Source organism: Syngnathus typhle, linkage group LG18 (assembly GCF_033458585.1).
Source record: "Syngnathus typhle isolate RoL2023-S1 ecotype Sweden linkage group LG18, RoL_Styp_1.0, whole genome shotgun sequence".
Lineage (NCBI taxonomy): Eukaryota > Metazoa > Chordata > Actinopteri > Syngnathiformes > Syngnathidae > Syngnathus > Syngnathus typhle.
This window is the reverse complement of record NC_083755.1, coordinates 1,227,647-1,249,100: the sequence shown is the minus strand read 5'-3', so window position 1 is coordinate 1,249,100 and position 21,454 is coordinate 1,227,647. Positions and strand designations below refer to the sequence as shown.

Sequence of the window (21,454 nt, the reverse complement as noted above, 5' to 3'; positions counted from 1 at the left end):
TTGAGACTCTAGCTGCCCATGGTGGTGGACCAGGGTGAAGAGCCGTTATATGATTTTCACTGTCACACTCGTCACATTTCAGGCGTGCTTTGCAATCACGAGCTGGGTGGGAGGATGATGAGCAACATTTGAAACAAATGCCTTGTTCCTTTAAGTATGCTTTTCTGTCTGCAAGAGTTTTTAGCCTGAAGCCCCGACATTTCTTTAAAGGGTGAGGCTTTTTATGGATTGGACATTGCTTCGACACGTCCTCTTCGGAAGCTGTTTCATTTTGTGTAACATCAGTAGAAACTTTTGTCTTATGCACTGAAACCACTGTTCTAGGAGCTTTATGTTTCGGCATTGCTCTTTCAAATGTTAGGTTGTTTCCAGAAAGGGTAAAGCTGGGATCATTCCTTGTTTTAGCTTGGTAGCAGATAAAAGAGGTGAAGTAAGAAAAAGGCGGGTAACTGACCTTGTGATCTTGCTTGTACATTGATCCCTGAGAAAGCCATCTCTCTTGCAGGTTGAATGGCAATTTTTCCACAATTGGTTTTATGCCACGAGCGGTGTCCAAGAATGCCAAGCCTGACAGGTATCATCTTCTTTTGCTGACAATAACTCTTTTAAAAGGTCTCCAAGTTCCCTTAATTTTTGGCTGTCCTTATTCGAGATTCTAGGAAAGTTGTCGAGCTTTGCGAAAAGCGCATTTTCAATGACTTCTGGAGCGCCAAAACATTCATCAAGTCTTTCCCAAGCTGTTCGTAGAGCTGCATTTGGGTTGCCAATGTTAACTGCTCTCAGACGTCTCACGTGTTCAGATGATTCTTTTCCAAGCCATTTTGAAAGCAGATCCAACTGTTCACTAGCTGTCAGATCCAAATCTTTGATCGTGTTGAAGAAGGAGGACTTCCATGCTCTGTACGATTCAGGACGATCATCGAAGTTTGATAGGCCCGTGCAAACAAGTTCTTTGCGTGCCAGGTACTTTGCCATGTCCAACATAACTGAAGACTCTGGACTGGTTCGGTACATGTGAGATGTGTCAGAGTACTTTGGGAAAGTTAGCTTGGATGTGGGATTGGTGTTGTAAGTGTCTTTCTCTCTTTTGACTTGGAAATTCTCTTGGGTGTGCGGTTGGACTGATGATTTGGATTCATGTATTGCCTGAGAACTCTGAAGTGATGTTGGTCTCTGTTGAAGTTGAGGTGGGGCTGGCCAAGAATCTTTCATAATATATTCTTCTTCTTTGTGAACATATGGTGTTGGCGCGTTAAGGTGAGGCTCAATAGATCGCTCTGCGGTCTCTGAGAAACTACAGGTTCAGGGAGCTTGTCAAAACGTGTAGTTTGGTCACGAACATATTTGCTTACGCGTTCTTGTGTGTCTTGCTCCACGACAGGGAAGCTCCTTTTGCTACGGAGCTCCTCTTCCTCAATCTCCGCTGCTGCCTCTAAAGCTTCTGCCTGGGCATTAGCAGCTGCAGCTTCTCTTTCCAACTGCAAGGCATCGAGGCTGGCTTCTAGTCTTGCTTTGTTCACCTTGATACTGATTTCACGCTCTGCAAATGCTGCACGTGCACGAGCAGCCTCTGCTTTGGCTCTTGCCTTTGCAGCAGCAGCGCTGACTGATGATTTGGTTGAGCTAGAGCTTTTACGACTGACCGACGATCCACTTTGAGATGACTTGAAGCCTTTTGTTGTAGTAATTTTCTTCTGATCGTTGTCCATGTTCATGTAGTCTGCTGCTGTGTATTGTGTTGCCAGCTGCGTGTCGTCTTTTTACTTTCCTGCTCTCCTTGTGTGTGTTTCTAACACCAATTCAGCAGTAAGCCTAACTCCTGCTAAGGTAGACACTGAGTCAGGGTATAGCTTCCAAAGCTCCTTTTTATTGCAGTGTTCTCCCAAAACATGGAGTAAAACTGAAAAGCGATACGGAAAAAATACGACATAAACATTCATACTTACAATATAGACTCATAAATAATACGAAAATATGATAGAGCTTTAAAGTATAAATGGAAACTTACAGACGATGATGTCTGTTGAGAGATGCTCTCAATTATACATTCTTCTATTGTATGTTTTGTCATATGTTTAAATCGTATTATTTTCTTATGACAGCATCTTGATTTATTGTGATTGGAACCACCTGTGAAGAGCTGTTAAGTGGGCGTGTTTAATAAAAAGCCTTCCTGCATGCTGCACAGTGGGTCCCTACAAGCCAACGCCGCAGTAGAAGCAGTGAATGGTGTCCAACAGAGTTGATCGGCCTCCTCGTCTTTCTTTATTTTATTCCACCGAGTTTGGTGCAATTGGATTCCTCACAAGTACCTGCTGCTGTATGGCTACTCTGCCAACAGGTTATGGGCCCAGGTAAATCCAACACCGCATGTTCCCACCGACGTACTGGTGATGATAGCACGCTGTGAGCACCATGAGCGGACGGGCTGCAGAGAGGAACAGTTTTGCTAGCCGCTGGTCGCGGTTAATGTTCGACGGTGATGAAAAGAATTACGAATTATGGGAGGCAAAGTTTTTGGGCCACCTGCGATTGCAGGATTTGAAAGACGTTATCTTAAACGAGCCCACAACCGAGGAAGAAGACGAACTACAGCAAGACGCTAGAAAGAATGAGGAAGCGTATGCAGAACTCATTCAGTTTTTGGATGATAAAAGTTTGTCGCTGGTGATGCGCGATGCTGCAGATGACGGGCGAGGGGCCCTGCAGATACTAAGAAACTACTATCAAGGCAAAGGCAAGCCACGCATCATAAGTCTCTACACAGAACTGACATCACTACAGAAGTCTGAGAGTGAAAGTGTGACCGAGTATGTGATCCGGGCAGAGACCGCAATCACAGCGCTAAGAAATGCCGGTGAGACATTAAGTGATGGACTATTGGTAGCAATGGTGTTAAAAGGTCTGCCGGAGTCCTTTAAACCATTTGCAATCCATGTCACACAACGTGATGAGACGATGCAGTTCTCTGAATTCAAAACAAAGATGCGCAGTTACGAGGACACAGAGAAGATGCGGGCTGAAGCAGATGACAACGTAATGAACGTACGGCAGAGGAGAGCGAGACCTGACAGACCAGCTGACCGGGGAGCCGAGAGGAGCGCCGCGGAGGTGGTGTGCTTCAAGTGCGGCCTGAAGAGCCACATGGCCAGGGCCTGCCGACGTAAACTGTGGTGCAGTCATTGCAAGAGCAGCACACACCGGGACGCGACCTGCAGGCAGAAGCAGGGCGGCAACCGGGACGACGCACGGAGGGTCCACGGGGTGACGGAAGACCAGGACCGAGACGAGTACTTCTTCCGAGTGAGCGAGGGGGCAGCAAGAGTCGACGTGAGAGGCCTGATGGTTGACTGCGGGGCTACCTCGCACATCATAACAGACCTGGCGAAATTCAAGCGGTTTGATGACGGGTTCCAGGCCGAGACACACTGCGTGGAGCTGGCGGACGGCACGCGGTGCAAGGGCGTCGCGGAGCGCCGAGGTGATGCAGAAGTCTGCCTGATCGACAGCACAGGTAGACACCTGAACGCAACGCTGAGGCAGGCGCTGTACATCCCATCCTACCCACAAGACATCCTATCCGTGAAAGCAGCTACTGCCAGGGGAGCCACTGTGGTCTTCAAGGAGGAGAAGAACGTCCTCATCTACCAAGACGGTACGAAATTCCCCATCCATGTACGTGATAGACTATATTATTTGCATACAGTACATGATGATGATGATTGCGATCATGATCAGTGTAAAGGATGTCATGATATTCAGACGTGGCATGAGATACTGGGACACTGCAACTATAAAGACATTCAGAAATTACAAAATGTTGTTGATGGCATGAAAATTAAGGGGTCAATAAGCAAACCTCAACATTGTGAAGTGTGTACTAAAGGAAAGTTTTTCCAAACCAGGAACAAAGATCCTGATGTGAGGGCTAAGACCCCTCTAGAACTAGTTCACACAGATTTGGCAGGGCCAATCCACCCAGAATCTAAAGAGGGTTACAGATATGCAGTTTCATTTACTGATGATTTTTCCAGCACTGTTTTTGTGTATTTCTTAAAGAACAAAAGTGACACTGTTCAAGCTACAGAAAGGTTTCTGGCAGATGTAGCCCCATATGGCAAAGTAAAATGTATCCGATCTGATAATGGTACTGAATTTACAAGTAAATATTACCAGACTTTGCTCACTAAAAATGTGATTAAACATCAGAAATCAGCACCGTACTCTCCTCATCAAAAGGGTACTGCTGAGCGCAATTGGCGAACACTTTTTGACATGGCGAGGTGTATGCTCATTGATAGTGGTTTGCCAAAACAACTATGGACCTATGCAGTCCAAACTGCTGCTGTGATCCGGAACAGGTGTTTTAACAAAAGAACAGGTTAGACAGCCATCCAGATGTTGACAGGAAGAAGACCAAATTTGTCTAGGATGCAGAGGTTTGGTTCAGAGTGTTATGCCTATAAACAAGACAAGAGAAAGCTTGATCCAAGGTGTGAAAAATGTGTTTTTATTGGGTATGATAAAACCAGTCCTGCATACATTGTATATTCCCCTGTCAGTAAGAAAGTGCAAAAGCACAGATTGGTAAAGTTTGTGGCAAAATCAGGTGTAGAACAACAAACACAGACTGTCACATCTGAGGATGATGACTTTGTAAGAACCAAACCAAGAAGTCCAAATCTTGTGTTCGGAGAACAAAAACCTGAAGTCAGCCACCACCAACCACAACAAGAAAGAGCTGAAGTCAAACGTGAGCCTGATGGTAGCCGTTACCCTACCAGAGAGAGAAGGCAGCCAGACAGATACACAGATTGTAATGTGTCCAAATATGTGTCTGATGATGAAGAGACTGATCAAGTCCAGAGTAACATTGATTACTGTTATCGTGTAATGTTTAACATACCTGTGTCATTTTCAGGAGCTGTAGCCTCAGATAAGGCCAAAGAGTGGGTTAAAGCCATGGATGAGGAAATGCATTCACTTAAAGAAAACAACACATTTACCCTGACCAATTTGCCAGAGGGCAAGAAAGCAGTGGGGGGTAGATGGGTGTATGCCATTAAAACAGATGTTGATGGTTCTGAGAAGTACAAGGCCCGATATGTTGCTAAGGAATATAGCCAGAAGATGGGTGTGGATTATGGGGAGACATTTTCTCCTACAGCTAATATGACCAAGCCTGCAACAAAATTTAAGTTGGAAAAATTTGCTGGATTTATGTTTGGGTCTAACTAAAGGAAAATGGACTTGTTTTCTGACTAAAATGTCAAGGTAATCTTTTCTTTAGGTTTATAATGTGAGAGCAAGTGGGGGTGTTGAGAGATGCTCTCAATTATACATTCTTCTATTGTATGTTTTGTCATATGTTTAAATCGTATTATTTTCTTATGACAGCATCTTGATTTATTGTGATTGGAACCACCTGTGAAGAGCTGTTAAGTGGGCGTGTTTAATAAAAAGCCTTCCTGCATGCTGCACAGTGGGTCCCTACAAGCCAACGCCGCAGTAGAAGCAGTGAATGGTGTCCAACAGAGTTGATCGGCCTCCTCGTCTTTCTTTATTTTATTCCACCGAGTTTGGTGCAATTGGATTCCTCACAAGTACCTGCTGCTGTATGGCTACTCTGCCAACAATGTCGAAGGCACAAACAGAAACGAGGATGACCATGGACCACTTGACTAGCACTAGCTGCACACGGCTTGTTGTGATTACGACAAAAATGGCCGACGGCCGACTTCCTGCTAGACATCGCCTTCAAAATAAAAGTCTATCTGTCGAACGCAATATAAACCAATATAATACAGTCAAACAGACAAGTTTCGGGGCAGAACACCCAATTTTTCTTTTTTAAGTCCCAATGATCGTCACACACGCAGAAAGGCAATGGGTCCCATTTTTATAGTCTTTGGTATGGTCTTAACTAGGCTGGATGTATTTTTTTTTGTTGCCGTTGATTTCTCCGACTGCCCGTAAAGGCACCACCGCGATCAGATGAAAAAAGAGGAAAGTGACGTGCGGACATGTGAAAAAGGCGGCTCTGTATGGGAGAGACGTTGAAGAGGAATAAAAACACCCTTGGAAACCAAAACTTGCCCCTCGTCGTGACTCGGAGCCGCAACAAATGTTCCGGATTTGTGTAGGGTACATTGTGACAGCAAACGAGCAGGTGATCGAGCAAGCGTCTGATACGAGAGCATTGCGTTCGTATGGAGCGTGTTTGAAGTGAACAGCAGAGAAGAAGGAACAAGGCAAAGTGTTGTGAAATAAAATATTACCTGTAATACGGCATTTTCTTATTTGCTGATTGAAACTGCTGATTAAACTGTGAATTGAAACTAATGGGAAGAAAACTGATTTCTCACTCTTTATATAGCTGACGTGTCTTGCGCATCCGTTCTGCGCATCTGTAATGGCGGCCTCCGTATGATATCCGGTTTGCGATGGAGATTAAAAACCAAACAATATTTGACAATAACACACCATCAAGGATTGCACCATCGCATCAAACGATGTGTCGTCGATTATGAATTTTACTCACTAAGTGTGTTGGGCAGGATGGCTGAATGCGATGCGCGATTGACAACAAAGAAGAAAGGTGATTTCAAGTTTTATTTCGAGGGAGATTTGTCATGTCTCGTCCCCAGTTTTTCTATGTGTCTAGGTTGCCATAGTTTCTGTTCGCGTCGCCCCTCCCTTCCTGTGTCACCTCAATCAATGTAACGTGTTTTGTATTTAAGTCCTGTCTGCCCCTCGCTCATCGTCGGATCATTGCATGTGTTACTGTCATGATGTCTGTTTGGTTTCTGTTCCTGTCTTTGGTAATGTCACCCTGTCTTTTTGTTCCACGTCTTTGTCGGTCAGTCCTGTTGTTGGTTTTGTTTTACCATGATTTTCTTAAAAAAAAAAAAAAAAAAATTGTACCCATGTATAATGCGCACCCCAGATTTTAGGACAATAAATTAGTTACATTTTGCGCATTATACACGAAAAAAAAGGTATTTCTATAAAGGCTGGTCCGCAAAAATATTTCTGACGCGTAACCGGTCCGTGGCGCAAAAAAGGTTGGGGACCACTGACGGAGTACGTACCTCCGCCGCCATTGTTTTGTGTGGATTCTGCCACACAGACGTAATATACAGGCACTCGATAAACCAATCAGAGGACATACAATTTTTGATTGATTGATTGGTTGATTGAACTTTATTCATCCCACAGCAGGGAAATTCACTTGTCACAGCAGCGCAAATGAGTGCAAGAATAATACGAGTGCAAGACTAAAACAAGTGCCAAAATTTCAAAAAAGCGAAAATAACAGACAAGGACGTTTGCTCAAGTGCTGCTAGAGAAGAAACACATTAATTTTATCAGGTGCCACGCATGTTGTCTAACAGCAGAGCGAATGAAGGACCTGCAGAACCGATCCTTCCTACACCGAGGGTGCAAAAGTCTGCCGCTAAAGGAGCTGCTCAGGGACCGCACAATCTCATGGAAGGGGTGAGAGGTGTTGTCCATGATGGATTTAAGCTTAATCAACGTCCTCCTCTCCCCCACAACCTCAATGGAGTCCAGGGGACAGCCCAGGACAGAGCTCGCTCTTCTGACCATCTTATTCAGTACTGCCCCCACCCCGGCAGACCACAGCGTAGAGCAGGGTTCACCAACACGGTGCCCGCGGGCACCAGGTCGCCCGTGGGGACCGCATGAGTCGCCCGCAGGACGGTTCTAAAATTTGCTCAAATAGTTGCACTTGTCAGTGAGCTGCATCTATTTATTTTACAGTCAAACCTTGGTTTTCGAACGTCCGGGTTCTCGAAATAATGGGAATTCGACTAAAAAATTTAGACTTTTTTGCCTCGGTTAGCGAACAAAATTCGGAGGCCAAACCTCTCGTGGTGAGCCGGGAGGACCCGAGAAAACCCGACCGCGCGGCCCGGATGCCGACTGACTCCGTTGTTATTGTATTTTCGTAACTTTGAGGATTGTATTAACCCCTAATCATGCCTCCAAAGAAAGCAAGTGGGAGCAGTAAAGCCATCCTAAAACACAAAGACGCTCTTAAAGCAATGAGACAGTGACCGCCTGGTGTGCTGCAGTTGCGCAATCGGATCAAATTAAGCTCCCTGCGCACTGAGGTCCACTTAAAATTTTCAAAGTACATCAAGACTTATTAATATTTAAATATTTAATAAATTTTAGCGACGGCTCTGTCACAATAATGCGACCACCGTGGTGCAGTTGCGCGGTGGGTGACGCGCTACGGTTGTGCGTTCGGCGGTGCGTTGCAGTTGGGCGATCGGACAAAAATGCGCAAACGAAAAAAATGTTTCAAAAAGCGGGATTTTTTTTTCTTGAAACGAACTTATTTTTTCCAACACAGTGGAGCCTTGGTTTTCGAACGTCCCGGTTCTCGAACAAATTGGTATTCGAACAAAAAATTCGAGATTTCTTTGCTTCGGATGTCGGGCAAAATTTGGTTGTCAAACCTCGCGAGATGAGCCGAGAGGACCCGCATGCCAACTGACTCAGTTTGTTATTACGTTCTTGTTACTCTGAGGATTGGAGCAGTGGGAGCAGTAAAGCCATCATAAAACACAAAGATGCTCCTAAAGCAATGCGACAGTGAGCGCGCTGCGGTTGCGCGATCGGACCAAATTAAGCCCTCTGCCCACTGAGGTTCACTTAAATTTGGGAAATTCCATTAGGACTTTAAAAATATTTTCTAAAATTTAGCAACCACTCTGTCACAATAATGCGACCAGCGCGGTGCAGTTGCGCGGTCGGCGGCGCGCCACGGCTGCGCATTTGGCGGTGCGCTGCAGTTGCGCGATTGTACAAAAATGCTCTTTTTTTTTTTGCTTGAAACAGATTTTTTATTCCATTATTTGTAATGGGAAACCATGATTCGGAATTCGAACGATTCACTTCTCGAACAGCCTGGAATGGATTGTGGTCAAAAACCAAAGCTCCACTGTATTTGTAATGGGAAAAATAGATTCGGAATTCGACTGATTCACTTCTGGAACCGCCTTCTGGAACGGATTTTGGTAAAAAATAATAACACATAGTGAAAGCCAAATTGAGCAAATTGCCTATTTCAGAAGTGTGTGTCAAACTGGTAGCCTTTTGCCTTAATCAGTACCCAGGAAGTACCGTATTTTCCGCCCTAAAAGTCGACAGTGCGCCTTATAGTCCGGTGTGCCTTATATATGGATCAATTGATGAATTTGTTGATCCATACTGGTTGTACACAGTGCTCTGCCAAAATGTTTTAGTACGTTTTAGTACGACTAGTAAATTACAAGTTCGCATCGCTTTCCAACATTACGGTAACTAGTCAGGGGGCGTCACCAAATAGCTGTTGTACCCGCGAGGCTATTTCATTTTAAAATAGGCTGCTCCGTTAATGTTTCGAGTAAATCTACGGATTGATATGGAAGGGAAACATAGGTAAGTAGTACCAATGCGTTAGATCGAACTTTAGTCAGTTCTGATCATTTTATAGGAGATCGTTTGAGAAACGCGATTGTTTACACTTTGCTGAGGCTCATGGGAGATTGCGAGCTGAGGCTCATGGGATTTTGCGGATGGCTAATGCTATAACGATAGCTGCTATACGCGCGAGGCTATTTCATGTCAAAATAGGCTGCTCTGTTAATGTTTTGAGTAAATCTTCGGATCAATATGGAAGGGAAACAGGTAAGCGGTACCAATGCGTTAGATCAAACTTTAGTCAGTTCCGATCATTTTATAGGAGATCGTTTGAGAAACGCGATTGTTTACACTTTGCTGAGGCTCATGGGAGATTGCGAGCTGAGGCTCATGGGAAATTGCGGATGGCTAATGATATAACGATAGCTGCTATACGCGCGAGGCTATTTCATGTCAAAGTAGGCTGCTCTGTTAATGTTTCGAGTAAATCTACGGATCGATATGGAAGGGAAACATAGGTAAGTTGTACCAATGCGTTAGATCGAACTTTAGTCAGTTCTGATCATTTTATAGGAGATTGTTTGAGAAACGCGATTGTTTACACTTTGCTGAGGCTCATGGGAGATTGCGAGCTGAGGCTCATGGGAAATTGCGGATAGCTAACGCTATAACGATAGCTGCTATACGCGCGAGGCGGTTTGTTTATTACGGTTTCACTAAATCGCATATTTTTTCTCCAAAATAAAAAAAAATAAAATTCTCAATAAAACTTCTAATTTGGCGAATCATGGCATGAAAATTGCCCACACGCCACCAGAAGGCAGGGATTGCCCACACAATTGCTGTGTGTACACTTGTACCTTTTTATTAAAAAAAATGTTAGAATAATAAGAGTTCTAAAAAAACATTTACAGTGTTGTACCTTGTTATAGAAAAATTCTTATAATAATAAAAGAGTTCTAAAAACATATTTACAGTATGTACACTTGTATCTTGTTATAAAAAATGTTATAATAATAAAAGCTGTTCTAAAAACATATACAGTATGTGTTAAGAATTCTCCATGTTATGTTATTCAGTCGTGCTTTGATTTGAGGTAGGGTGCTTTATTTTGAAGGCCATTTTCAGGCGATCCCACTTCCTGTTTCACGTTCGTGTACATTAGTGATGTGCATTCCAGTTATTTTAGGTGACCTAAATCTTTAGAATCAGTTCACTCAAAAGATTCGTTCGGACGAATCGTTCAATGAATCCCCCCTAATCCTAGCGCCCCCCCAAACACACACACACAGTTATACGTTTTTTTTTTTTACATCCAGTGGAAACAACCCATACACAAACAATACACCTACACAACCCCCCCAAAGTATTATATATAATAATAATTGGCTCGGGTAATTAACACATTTCTTTCTTTAATACAACACTTACACACTGATCCGTTGGCAGCAGGGCAAACAGAGACAAACAACCATACGCACTCCCACTCACACCTAGGGACAATTTGGAGTGCTCAATCGGCCTACCAAGCATGTTTTTGGGATGTGGGAGAAAACCGGAGTGCCCGGACAAAACCCACGCGGGCCCCGGGAGAACATGCAAACTCCACACAGGGAGGGCCGGAGGTGGAATCGAACCCGCACCCTCCTAACTGTGAGGCGGACGTGCTACCCAGTGCACCGCCTGTGCTTGAATAAAAGCTTGAAAAAAAAAAACGTTATGCCGACATTTGTCAATTTTGGGGACACCAACTCATCCATCCATCCATCTTCTTCCGCTTATCCGGGGTCGGGTTGCGGGGGCAGCAGCTTCAGGAGGGACTCCCAAACTTCCCTCTCCCCAGCTACTTCATCTAGCTCATCCCGGGGGATCCCAAGGCGTTCCCAGGCCAGCTGAGAGACATACTCTCTCCAGCGCGTCCTGGGTCGTCCCCGGGGTCTCCTACCAGTGGGACATGCCCGGAACACCTCCCCAGGGAGGCGTCCAGGAGGCATCCTGGTGAAATGCCCGAGCCACCTCATCTGGCTCCTCTCAACGTGGAGGAGTAGCGACTCTACTCCGAGTCCCTCCCGGATGACCGAACTTCTCACCCTATCTCTAAGGGAGAGCCCGGACATCCTGCGGAGAAAACTCATTTCGTCCGCTTGTATCCGGGATCTCGTTCTTTCGGTCACGACCCATAGCTCGTGACCATAGGCGAGGGAAGGAGCGTAAATCAACCGATAAATTGAGAGCTTTGCCTTTTGGCTCAGCTCTCTCTTTACCACGACGGACCGGTACAGAGTCCGCATTACTGCCGACGCTGCACCGATCCGCCTGTCGATCTCGCGCTCCATCTTTCCCTCACTCGTGAACAAGACCCCAAGATACTTAAACTACTCCACTTGGGGCAAGATCTCATCCCCGATCCGGAGAGGGCATTCCACCCTTTTCTGATCGAGGACCATGGACTCGGATTTGGAGGTGCTGACCCTCATCCCGACCGCTTCACACTCCGCTGCGAACCGCTCCAGTGAGAGCTGGAGATCACGGCCTGAAGATGCCAACAGCACCACGTTGTCTGCAAAAAGCAGAGACGCAATGCTGAGGTCCCCAAACCGGACACCCTCAACGCCTCAGCTGCGCCTAGAAATTCTGTCCATAAAAATTATGAACATAATCGGTGACAAAGGGCAGCCCTGGCGGAGTCCAACCGTCACTGGGAACGAATCCGACTTACTGCCGGAAATGCGGACCAAACTCTGCCATCGGTGATACAGGGACTGAACCGCCCTTATCAGTTGGCTCGGTACCCCGTACTCCCGAAGCACCCCCCACAGAACTTCCCGAGGGACACGGTCGAACGCCTTTTCCAAGTCCACAAAACACATGTGGACTGGTTGGGCGAACTCCCATGCACCCTCAAGGATCCTGCTGAAGGTGAAGAGCTGGTCCACTGTTCCACGGCCACGACGGAAGCCACACTGTTCCTCCTGAATCCGAGGTTCGACCTCCCGACGGACCCTCCTCTCCAGCACCCCTGACTAGACCTTACCAGGGAGGGTGAGGAGTGTAATTCCCCTGTAATTGGAACACACCCTCCAGTCCCCCTTCTTAAAGAGGGGAACCACCACACCAATCTGCCAATCCAGAGGCACTATCCCCGATGTCCACGCGATGTTGTAGAGACGTGTCAGCCATGACAGCCCCACAACATCCAGAGCCCTCAAGAAATGCGGGCGGATCTCATCCACCCCCGGGGCCTTGCCACCGAGGAGTTTTTTTAACTACCTCAGTGATTTCGACCTCAGAGATTGGAGAGTCCGCCTCAGAGTCCCCAGGCCCTGCTTCCGCAATGGAAGGCGTGTAGGTGGAATTGAGGAGGTCTTCAAAGTATTCTCCCCACCCACACACGACGTCCCGAGTCGAGGTCAGCAGCACGCCATCTCCACTGTAAACAGTGTTGACGTTGCACTGCTTCCCCCTCCTGAGACGCCGGATGGTGGACCAGAATTTCCTTGAAGCTGTCCGGAAGTCATTCTCCATGGCCTCGCCAAACTCCTCCCACGCCCGGGTTTTTGCCTCAGCAACCGCCGAAGCCGCGTTCCGCTTGGCCACCCGGTACCTGTCAGCTGCCTCCGGAGTCCCGCAGGCCAAAACAGCCTGATAGGACTCCTTCTTCAGCTTGACGGCATCCCTTACCACCGGTGTCCACCAGCGAGTTCGGGGATTGCCGCCACGACAGGCACCAATGACCTTACGGCCACAGCTCCGGTCGGCCGCCTCAGCAATGGACGCGCGGAACAAGGTACACTCCCCCGGGACGTGAAAAAAGCTCTGCCGGAGGTGGGAGTTGAAGCTCTTCCTGACAGGGGATTCCGCCAGACGTTCCCAGCAGACCCTCACAGAGCGTTTGAGTCTGCCAGGTCGGACTGGCATCTTCCCCCACCATCTGAGCCAACCCACCACCAGGTGGTGATCAGTTGACAGCTCTGCCCCTCTCTTCGCCCGAGTGTCCAAAACATGCGGCCGCAAATCCGATGACACGACTACAAAGTCGATCATCGAACTGTGGCCTAGGGTGTCCTAGTGCCAAGTGCACACATGGACACCCTTATGTTTGAACATGGTGTTCATTATAGAAAATCCGTGTCGAGCACAGAAGTTCAACAAAAGAACACCGCTCGAGTTCAGATCGGGGGGGGGGGGGCGTTCCTCCCAATCACGCCCTTCCAGGTCTCACTGTCATTGCCCACGTGAGCATTGAAGTCCCCCAGTAGAACGATGGAGTCCCCAGAAGGAGCGCTCTCCAGCACTTCCTCCAGGGACTCCAAAAAAGGTGGGTACTCTGAGCTGCCGTTTGGTGCATAGACACAAACAGTCAGTCAGGACCCGTCCCCCCACCCGAAGCCGGAGGGAGGCTACCCTCTCGTTCACCGGAGTGAACCCCAATGTGCAGGCGCCCAGCCGGGGGGCAATAAGTATACCCACACCTAAGCGGACGTCAAACCCTGCGCGTTCGCTTCTCTTCGGGTTGCTAATGGGACGTCAAAGGCTGCGCGTTCGCTTCTCTCCCGAATGGGGGGGGGGGGGCTAATCGGATGTCAAACGCTGCATGTTCACTTCTCTTCCGGGGGGGTTTTAATGGGACGTTAAACGCTTTGTGTGGCGGGCTCCATCTAGTGTGGAAACTGAGAAGCTGAGCTCAAGCTTCTTGTGCGGGCCATATTCAATTATGTTTTCAGAATTTTCTACGAGCCAATAAAAACTGGACCGTTAGTTTGGACACCCCTAATTTAGAGCAAAGAACTGTGTAGTCTGCCTGATGCCATTGCCTTTGGTCTTTTCTGTTCCACATGTAGAGTTTTGTAGCTTGTTAAGTCAACCATAATATCGGATCGGTATCGGGTATCGACCGATACGCAAAGTCTCGGTATCGGTATCGAAACTGAAAATGTCGGATCGGTGCATCTCTAATTCAGACCCAAGTTATTTACGGAGAACCAGGTCGTGAGCTTCTGGACCTCCTCCCTATAGGCTGTCTCGTCACCATTCGAGATCATCCCGACCACTGTTGTGTCATCAGCAAATTAGACAATCATGCTGTCACCGTGGCCCGGACTGCAGTCATAGGTATACAGGACTCTCAAAAAATTAGAATATTGTGCTAAAGTTCTTTATTTTCTGTAATGTAATTAAAAAAAAAAAAAGTCAGACATTCTGGATCCATTACAAATCAACTGAAATATTTCAAGCCTTATTATTTTAATATTGCTGATTATGGCATACAGCTTAAGAAAACTCAAATATCCTGTCTCAAAATATTAGAATATCATGAAAAAGTATACTAGTAGGGTATTCAACTAATCACTTGAATCGTCTAATTAACTCAAAACACCTGCAAGGGTTTCCTGAGCCTTGAAAAAACAAGGGTCAGGAGGGTAAGACACAAAAAGAAATGTCTCAAAGAGCAAGCTGTTCACAGAGTGCAGTTTCAAAGCACAGCCACAAAAAATCTGTTGGAAGGGGGAAATGTGGCAGGAAACTCTGCACAACCAAGAGAGATTACCGCAGCCTTAACAGCATTGTGAAGAAGAGTCGCTTCCAGAATTTGGGGGAGCTTCAAAGAGTGGACTGAAGCTGTAGTCCAGGTATCAAAAGCCACTATTCACATGTGTCCGAGAAATGGGCTACAATAGCCGTATTCTCCTGGTCAAGCCACTTCTGAACTCAAGACAACGGAAGAAGCGTCTGACTTGGGTTATGGACAAGAAGCACTGGAGAGTTGTAGAGTAGTCCAAAGTCCTCTTTTCAGACGAAAGCAAGTTTTGTATTTCATTTGGAAGTCAAGGTGCCAGAGTCTGGAGAAAGGCTGGAGAGGAGCAAAATCCAAGTTGCCTGAAATCCAGTGTGAAGTTCCTACAGTCAGCGATGGTTTGGGAAGCCATATCATCTGCTGGTTTTGGGTCCACTGTGTTTCATCAAGTCCAGAGTAAATGCAGATTTTAGAGCATTACATGCTTCCGTCTGCTGAAAAGCTCTATGGAGATGATTTCATTTTCCAGCATGATCTGGCACCTGCCCATAGTGCCAAAACCACCAGTAAATCGTGTACTGACCATGGCATTACTGTCCTTGATTGGCCTGCCAATTCCCCTGACCTGAACCCCATAGATAATTTGTGGGGTATTGTGAAGAAGAAGCTGAAAGACACCAGACCGAACAATGCAAATGAGCTAAAGGCCGCTATTGAAGCATCCTGGGCATCTATAACACCTCAGCAATGCCACAGGCTGATTGCCTCCATGCCACGCCGCATTGATGCAGTAATCCGTACAAAAACATTCCCAACCAAGTACTGAGTGCATTAATGGACATTTTCAAATGTTTGATTTTGTTTTGCTATTATAATTTTTTTTTTACTTGGTCTGAGGAAATATTCTAATATTTTGAGATAGGATATTTGAGCTTTCTTAAGCTGTATGCCATAATCAGCAATAATAAAATAATAAAAGGCTTGCAATATTTCAGTTGATTTGTAATGAATCCAGATTGTATGACATTTTTGTTTTTTTAATTGCATATCAGAAAATAAAGAGCTTCATCACAATATTCAAATTTTCTGAGACTGTCCTGTATACTTTGTAAATAGTTTGAAAGGTAGAAAGGCTGTTTGCGCACGTTATTAAATATATAAATTATTTTTGCCACCATAAACACCTTTTCATTATTTTTGTTCCAGTTTTATTGAAGGGAAGGGCTGTTGAAATGTTTCAGATGTCATTTAACCAAAGAAATGTTTATTTCAAAGTTACTGGTGCCGAAAATAAATGTTTGCACAATTAACTTGTTTTCTCCTTAGTTACACATTATCTGAGATTGCTAGTTTGAGTGAAATCAAGCTATTTTCAAATTGTGAGTACTAAAGAACAGAATGTGGTAGAATAATGTTTGTCACCATCTTGCTCCACGGGAAGGCTGAGGGATTCATTTCTCCCCCATCCCGTGAGACTTTTTAACTCGTCGCGGAAGTTAGGGGTGCGTTCACGGTCACGATCTTGTTTATTTATATATCTCCATTTTCATCTGCTGTTATTTGTTCAATCGTAGGTATCTATTGCATCTACTGCAGATCTGTCCCTGGACGAGTCGATCTTTGTCCTTTATGTAAACAACCGCCGCGCTGCTGACGCGCCGTCGCGCTGCTGACGCGCGACCGCGATGTCACGCGTCACTCGATGGAGCTCTCTTTCACTTCCGTGGATTGAAGTCGGGCGCCGGCGCTCGGCCGGCTGGCTGTCCGAGGACGGTGGATGGGGCTCGGTCATGGCTTTTACGCACGCCCGGTCCTATTCTATGGATCTGTCTTTCACCTCCGTGGATGGAAGTCGAGGGCCGGCGCTCAGCCGGGTGGCTGTCCGAGGACGGTGGATGGGGCTCGGTCATGGCTTTTACGCACGCCCGGTCCTATTCTATGGAGCTCTCTTCCACTTCCGTGGCGGGAAGTCCACGCCGCCACACGCCTGTAAGTTTGTTTTGTTAAATAAAGAGCCGTTTACCAAACCCACGTCTTTCCTTGAACTTTGTTAACGCTACAAATAGTTATATAGTAGATCTGTGGAATAACTACGAGGCTGACGTCAGGGCGCACGCGCGGCGATGTTGACAAAGGACGAGCAATTTGATCGATGGATTTAATGATTTAGAGTGCACAAATGGTTTGATAACATTATTGCTTATATAATAGTTATTTGATATATAATTTATATATCGTTATATGGGTCTGTGGAATATTTTGAAGTGCAAGAGCCGTCAGCGGCGCGCACGCATTGTTGACAAAGGACGATTGATGGATTTAATGAATTGGAGTGACGCAGATGGTTTTATTAACGTGTTATTTATGTAATAGTTTTTTGAATAACTGAATTTTACGTCAGGGCCGTTCTCAGCTCTTAGTGTGTGTTTATGTCACATTAGCATACCTATCGTTTAGCCTGTTGTTGCTCGTTCATGACTGTTCTTGGTGTTGGATTTTGTCGAATAAATTGCCCCCCAAAATGCGACTTATACTCCGGAGCGACTTATATGTTTTTTTTTTCACTTTTTTGCGCATTTTATGGCTAGTGCGACTTATACTCCGGTGCGACTTATAGTCCGAAAATTACGGTATTTATTCATCACTCTTATTTATTCATTGTTTGTGCCTTCTTGTTTTTACTTTTTTGTGTTGTTTACTTGTAGTATGTATATTGTGTCTTGTCCCCGTGGGAACGTAATTTCGATTTCTTTGTGTGTCTTGGCATGTGAGAAGATTTACAATAAAGCAGACTTTGATCTATTTATCTATCTATCTATTTATCTATCTATCCTTCCATCCATTTTCTGTACCGCTTAGTCCCCACGAGGGTCGCGGACGTGCTGGAGCCTATCCCAGCTGTCATCGGGCAGTAGGCGGGGGACATCCTGAACCGGTTGCCGGCCAATCTCAGGGCAAACAGAGACAAACAACCATTCACACTCACACCTTGGGACGATTTGGAGTGCTCAATCAGCCTACCGAGCATGTTTTTGGGATGTGGGGGGAAACCGGAGTGCCCGGAGAAAACCCACGCGGGCCCGGGGAGAACATGCAAACTCCACACAGGGAGGGCCGGAGGTGGAATCTAACCCGCACCCTCCTAACTGTGAGGCGGTCGTGCTACCCAGTGCGCCACCGAGCCGCTCTATCTATCTATCTATCTCATACAATATTCTGTCTGCCTTGAAAGATGAGTGAAAATGCATAAAATGTACTATGTGTCCTCTCTGCATCCATTGCAGCCTGGTCATCCTGGATAAGGGACCTTCCCATCTGTGGTCTCTTCTCAAGGTTTCTCATTTCCCCTAGCTGGAGTTTTGAGTTTTTCCTTGCCCTTTTGGGAGTTTAAGATCAGGGGATGTTTGAGAATATTTTCCATTTTTCACATGTCCTGAGTGTTGTTAGATACCTAAATGTTGAACAGAGGGTGTGATTTACCGAAGTCAAATTTTTTGTTTGGCACGCTCAAACATGGCGAATAAAAAACTCTTGAATCTTGAATAAAATTGTGTGCAATTCTTGGTGTTGTCTTATTGATAACGCTTGGCATTGAAAGAATTAAGAGTGTCAATATCATCTTTGTCTTGTTGGATTTGTGCGAATCTACTGGTACCTTGTTTTTAACAATGAATAATGTACTCAAAACTTGTATTAATCGTTTAGTCACATAGCAATACTATTCTGAACACTATTGTACCATTTTTGTTCCTCTGTGACTGCTGTTTTGCAGTTGCCTTTTTTGTTTTTACAATGACTAAAGAAGTAAGTTTGTTAGCTTCAGGCACTTGCTGCAGAGTGGCATGCTGCCACATGCTTGTCAGCTTGTCTATTTTTTTAAAGTTTCATCTCTTTGTGTTGTAAAACTCTCAATGTTGGTCAGATTTTCGTGAATTAATTTGGATCGTCTGCGATTGCTGCCATACATTTGAGTCATCTGTTGAGAGAATGAAGCCTAGGTGTAGCTTCTTGCACGAGTTTTTTTGCATTATTAGATGATTTCATTGTTGATTGATGAATGATGAGGGGTTTGGATGTTGGCGCTTCCACTGTATTGTACCGTTAAGTCTTCCGTTCTTTTGTTTCAGGCTGCTGGCAGAAATGAGTCCTTGACAGGTCAGAACATGGAGAGGAAGGCCAAATGGAAGGAGGAACTACACAGAGAACAGGAAAGCACCATTGCCTTGCCGGATAAGGCTCAGTGATGCAGGGTGAATGTTGATTCATGAGAATCATCTAACCACCAAAACTAAACTAGACTCAAACAGTCATGTCCCTCTTTAAGCATATTTAAACTGAATAAATGTTCATGTCTCTGTTCAAACATATTCAAACTGAATGAGATGATTTGGATTGAAAATGTGTGCAAAAGCTCTTTTCATAAATACAGTGGAGTCTTGGTTTTCGAACACAATCCGTTCCAGAAGGCTGTTCGAGAAGTGAATCGTTCGAATTCCAAATCATGTTATCCCATTACAAATAACGGGGGAAAAAAAATCCGTTGCCAGCCCAAAAAAACCACGCCTTTAAGCATTTTTTCATTTGCGCATTTTTGTCTTATCGCGCAACTGCAGCGCACCGCCGAACATGCAACCGTAGCACGTCACCGACCGCGCAACTGCCCCGCGCTGGTCGCATTATTGTGACAGACCGTCGCTGAAATTTAGAAAATATTTCTGTCCTGCTGTACTTTCCAAAATTTAAGTTTAAATAAGGTATATTCCCTTACCAGTGTTTCCCAACCTTTTTTCAGTCACGGCACACCTTTTCATTGGAAAGAAATCTCGAAGCACACCACCAACAAAAATCTGTTAAGTGTTACACCAGCTTCTATATTAAAATCAGTTATATTGCAAAGAAAGACATAGACAAGTCCAATTCCTATATATGTATGAAGTCGAATAATTGAATAAAAATAAATACTAAATATTATTTTGATTGTATTTCTTTTTTTAAATAAAAGTGAGTTTTTTAAAAATGTTTAAGCAGGGACGCACTGAACCTTTGGCAGGGCATTCAGACCATCACGGACTACAAGCCCGCGCCGCAGAGCTGTGAAGGCGACATCCGTCTGCTCAATGACCTTAACCGCTTCTTTGCTCGCTTCGACGCTCAGAACAGCACTTGCCCGCTGAAGGCCACTCCCCCTTCACACGAGCTGCCCCTGTGCCTCTCTGCCGACAGCGTGAGGAGGGTGCTTGCCGCTATCTACATCCGTAAGGCGGCGGGCCCTGACAACATCCCGGGTCAAACGCTGAAGCACTGCTTCAAGATAAAAATTGCTCGCGATTGTCCAGTCGTTGGGGGCTTGGCATGCCCACTGGTGGAGGGTGAGCACGATTCTCACCCCCTTCGCAGATCTGCTCCGTCCGGGGAGAACTTGGAAATATCTGCTGCGTGGTCATTGTCTTCAGTGGCTCAGGGTGGACTACCTGGCCACCAAGGGGGAAGAGGATTATTCTGCCTCTGTATGAACTGGGGCGGGGAGTGTTGATGGCTGGTCTGGTTCCTTGCAGGAACCCTTCACTGGGGCGCACTGGGACAGATGATACCACGATCCTCCTTTGCCGGCCAGCTGGACGGCATGTGAGATGCGCTCCACCAATTTATAGGGTCCAGTCGACGCAGGCTCCGTCCCCCTCCTTCTTGGGACCTTCAGCCAGAACGTTCGGGTGATCTGGACCTGGATCCGCCACCGAAAGGACAGCAGCACGTCCGGAAAACAGCAAAAAACAGCACCTTTTCTGCAACCTTTGCATTAGTCATTTGAGATGTTTCTTCTGCTCCTCTCATCACTGTTTTGGTTGCCCTGGTTACAGAGGCGTTGCTACACCAAAGGGAGGGAAGATTGTGTCTGTAGCAACGTTGATTAGCTAAGGAATGTAGTGTGGTGTGAACTAGCACTTCATTGTCGGCCCGTGCCCCCGCAGAGTTTGTCCATCTGTTCTTCTCCAGTTGTTGGCCGAGTTGTCCGCGAGTGAGATCAGATAACTTCAATTGCCACTTTCCTGTGGAACAATGCAACTAGACCTTGGCTAGACTTTATCTACTTAGTAAATTAATACACAATAACAATAAGTAACTCGTCCTAAACACTAAAACAAATGTTAAGTAAATTAAGGTATGCAGTTCCTTAAACAAACATTGAGTAAATATAGGATAACTTGTACGCAACTACTTCAAAGTGTGTTTAACACTTAACAAAGAAAAACAGTTCTGATCAACAACAATCTATGAACCAAACCTACAGTTAACTAAAAGGAATGGAGTTTCTTTCAACCAAATAAGAACATTTTGCCTATGCAAATAAGCTCTGCTCATTGTTAGTGAAGGCCTCTTTCAGGGATCAAAAGACATCCCTGTCACTAAAGAGGAAGAACGTAGATAAAAGGAAAGCCATAAACTCGTAAAGACAAGGCCTACAGGTCTGGCAGGCCAAGGCTTCACTTAAATTATTTCAACATTTCC

The 21,454-nt window shown here is 45.6% G+C and overlaps 1 protein-coding gene across 2 annotated transcripts in view; it reads left to right on the top strand.

The window, feature by feature from the left end:
* Positions 1-19,918, top strand: part of LOC133171424 (protein FAM162B-like) — a 69,534-nt gene extending 49,616 nt beyond the window's left edge. The window contains exons 4-5 of one of the 2 annotated variants that reach the window (XM_061304788.1): positions 2,103-3,655; positions 4,922-9,867. In XM_061304788.1, coding sequence (XP_061160772.1) covers positions 2,416-3,655; positions 4,922-5,238 — 1,557 coding nt within the window. In that variant the 5' untranslated portion in view covers positions 2,103-2,415 and the 3' untranslated portion in view covers positions 5,239-9,867. Of the gene's footprint in view, positions 1-2,102; positions 3,656-4,921; positions 9,868-19,074 lie in introns of those variants that run through there. The other variant, XM_061304789.1, reaches the window with a different exon arrangement.
* The last annotated feature ends 1,536 nt before the right edge of the window (positions 19,919-21,454 follow it).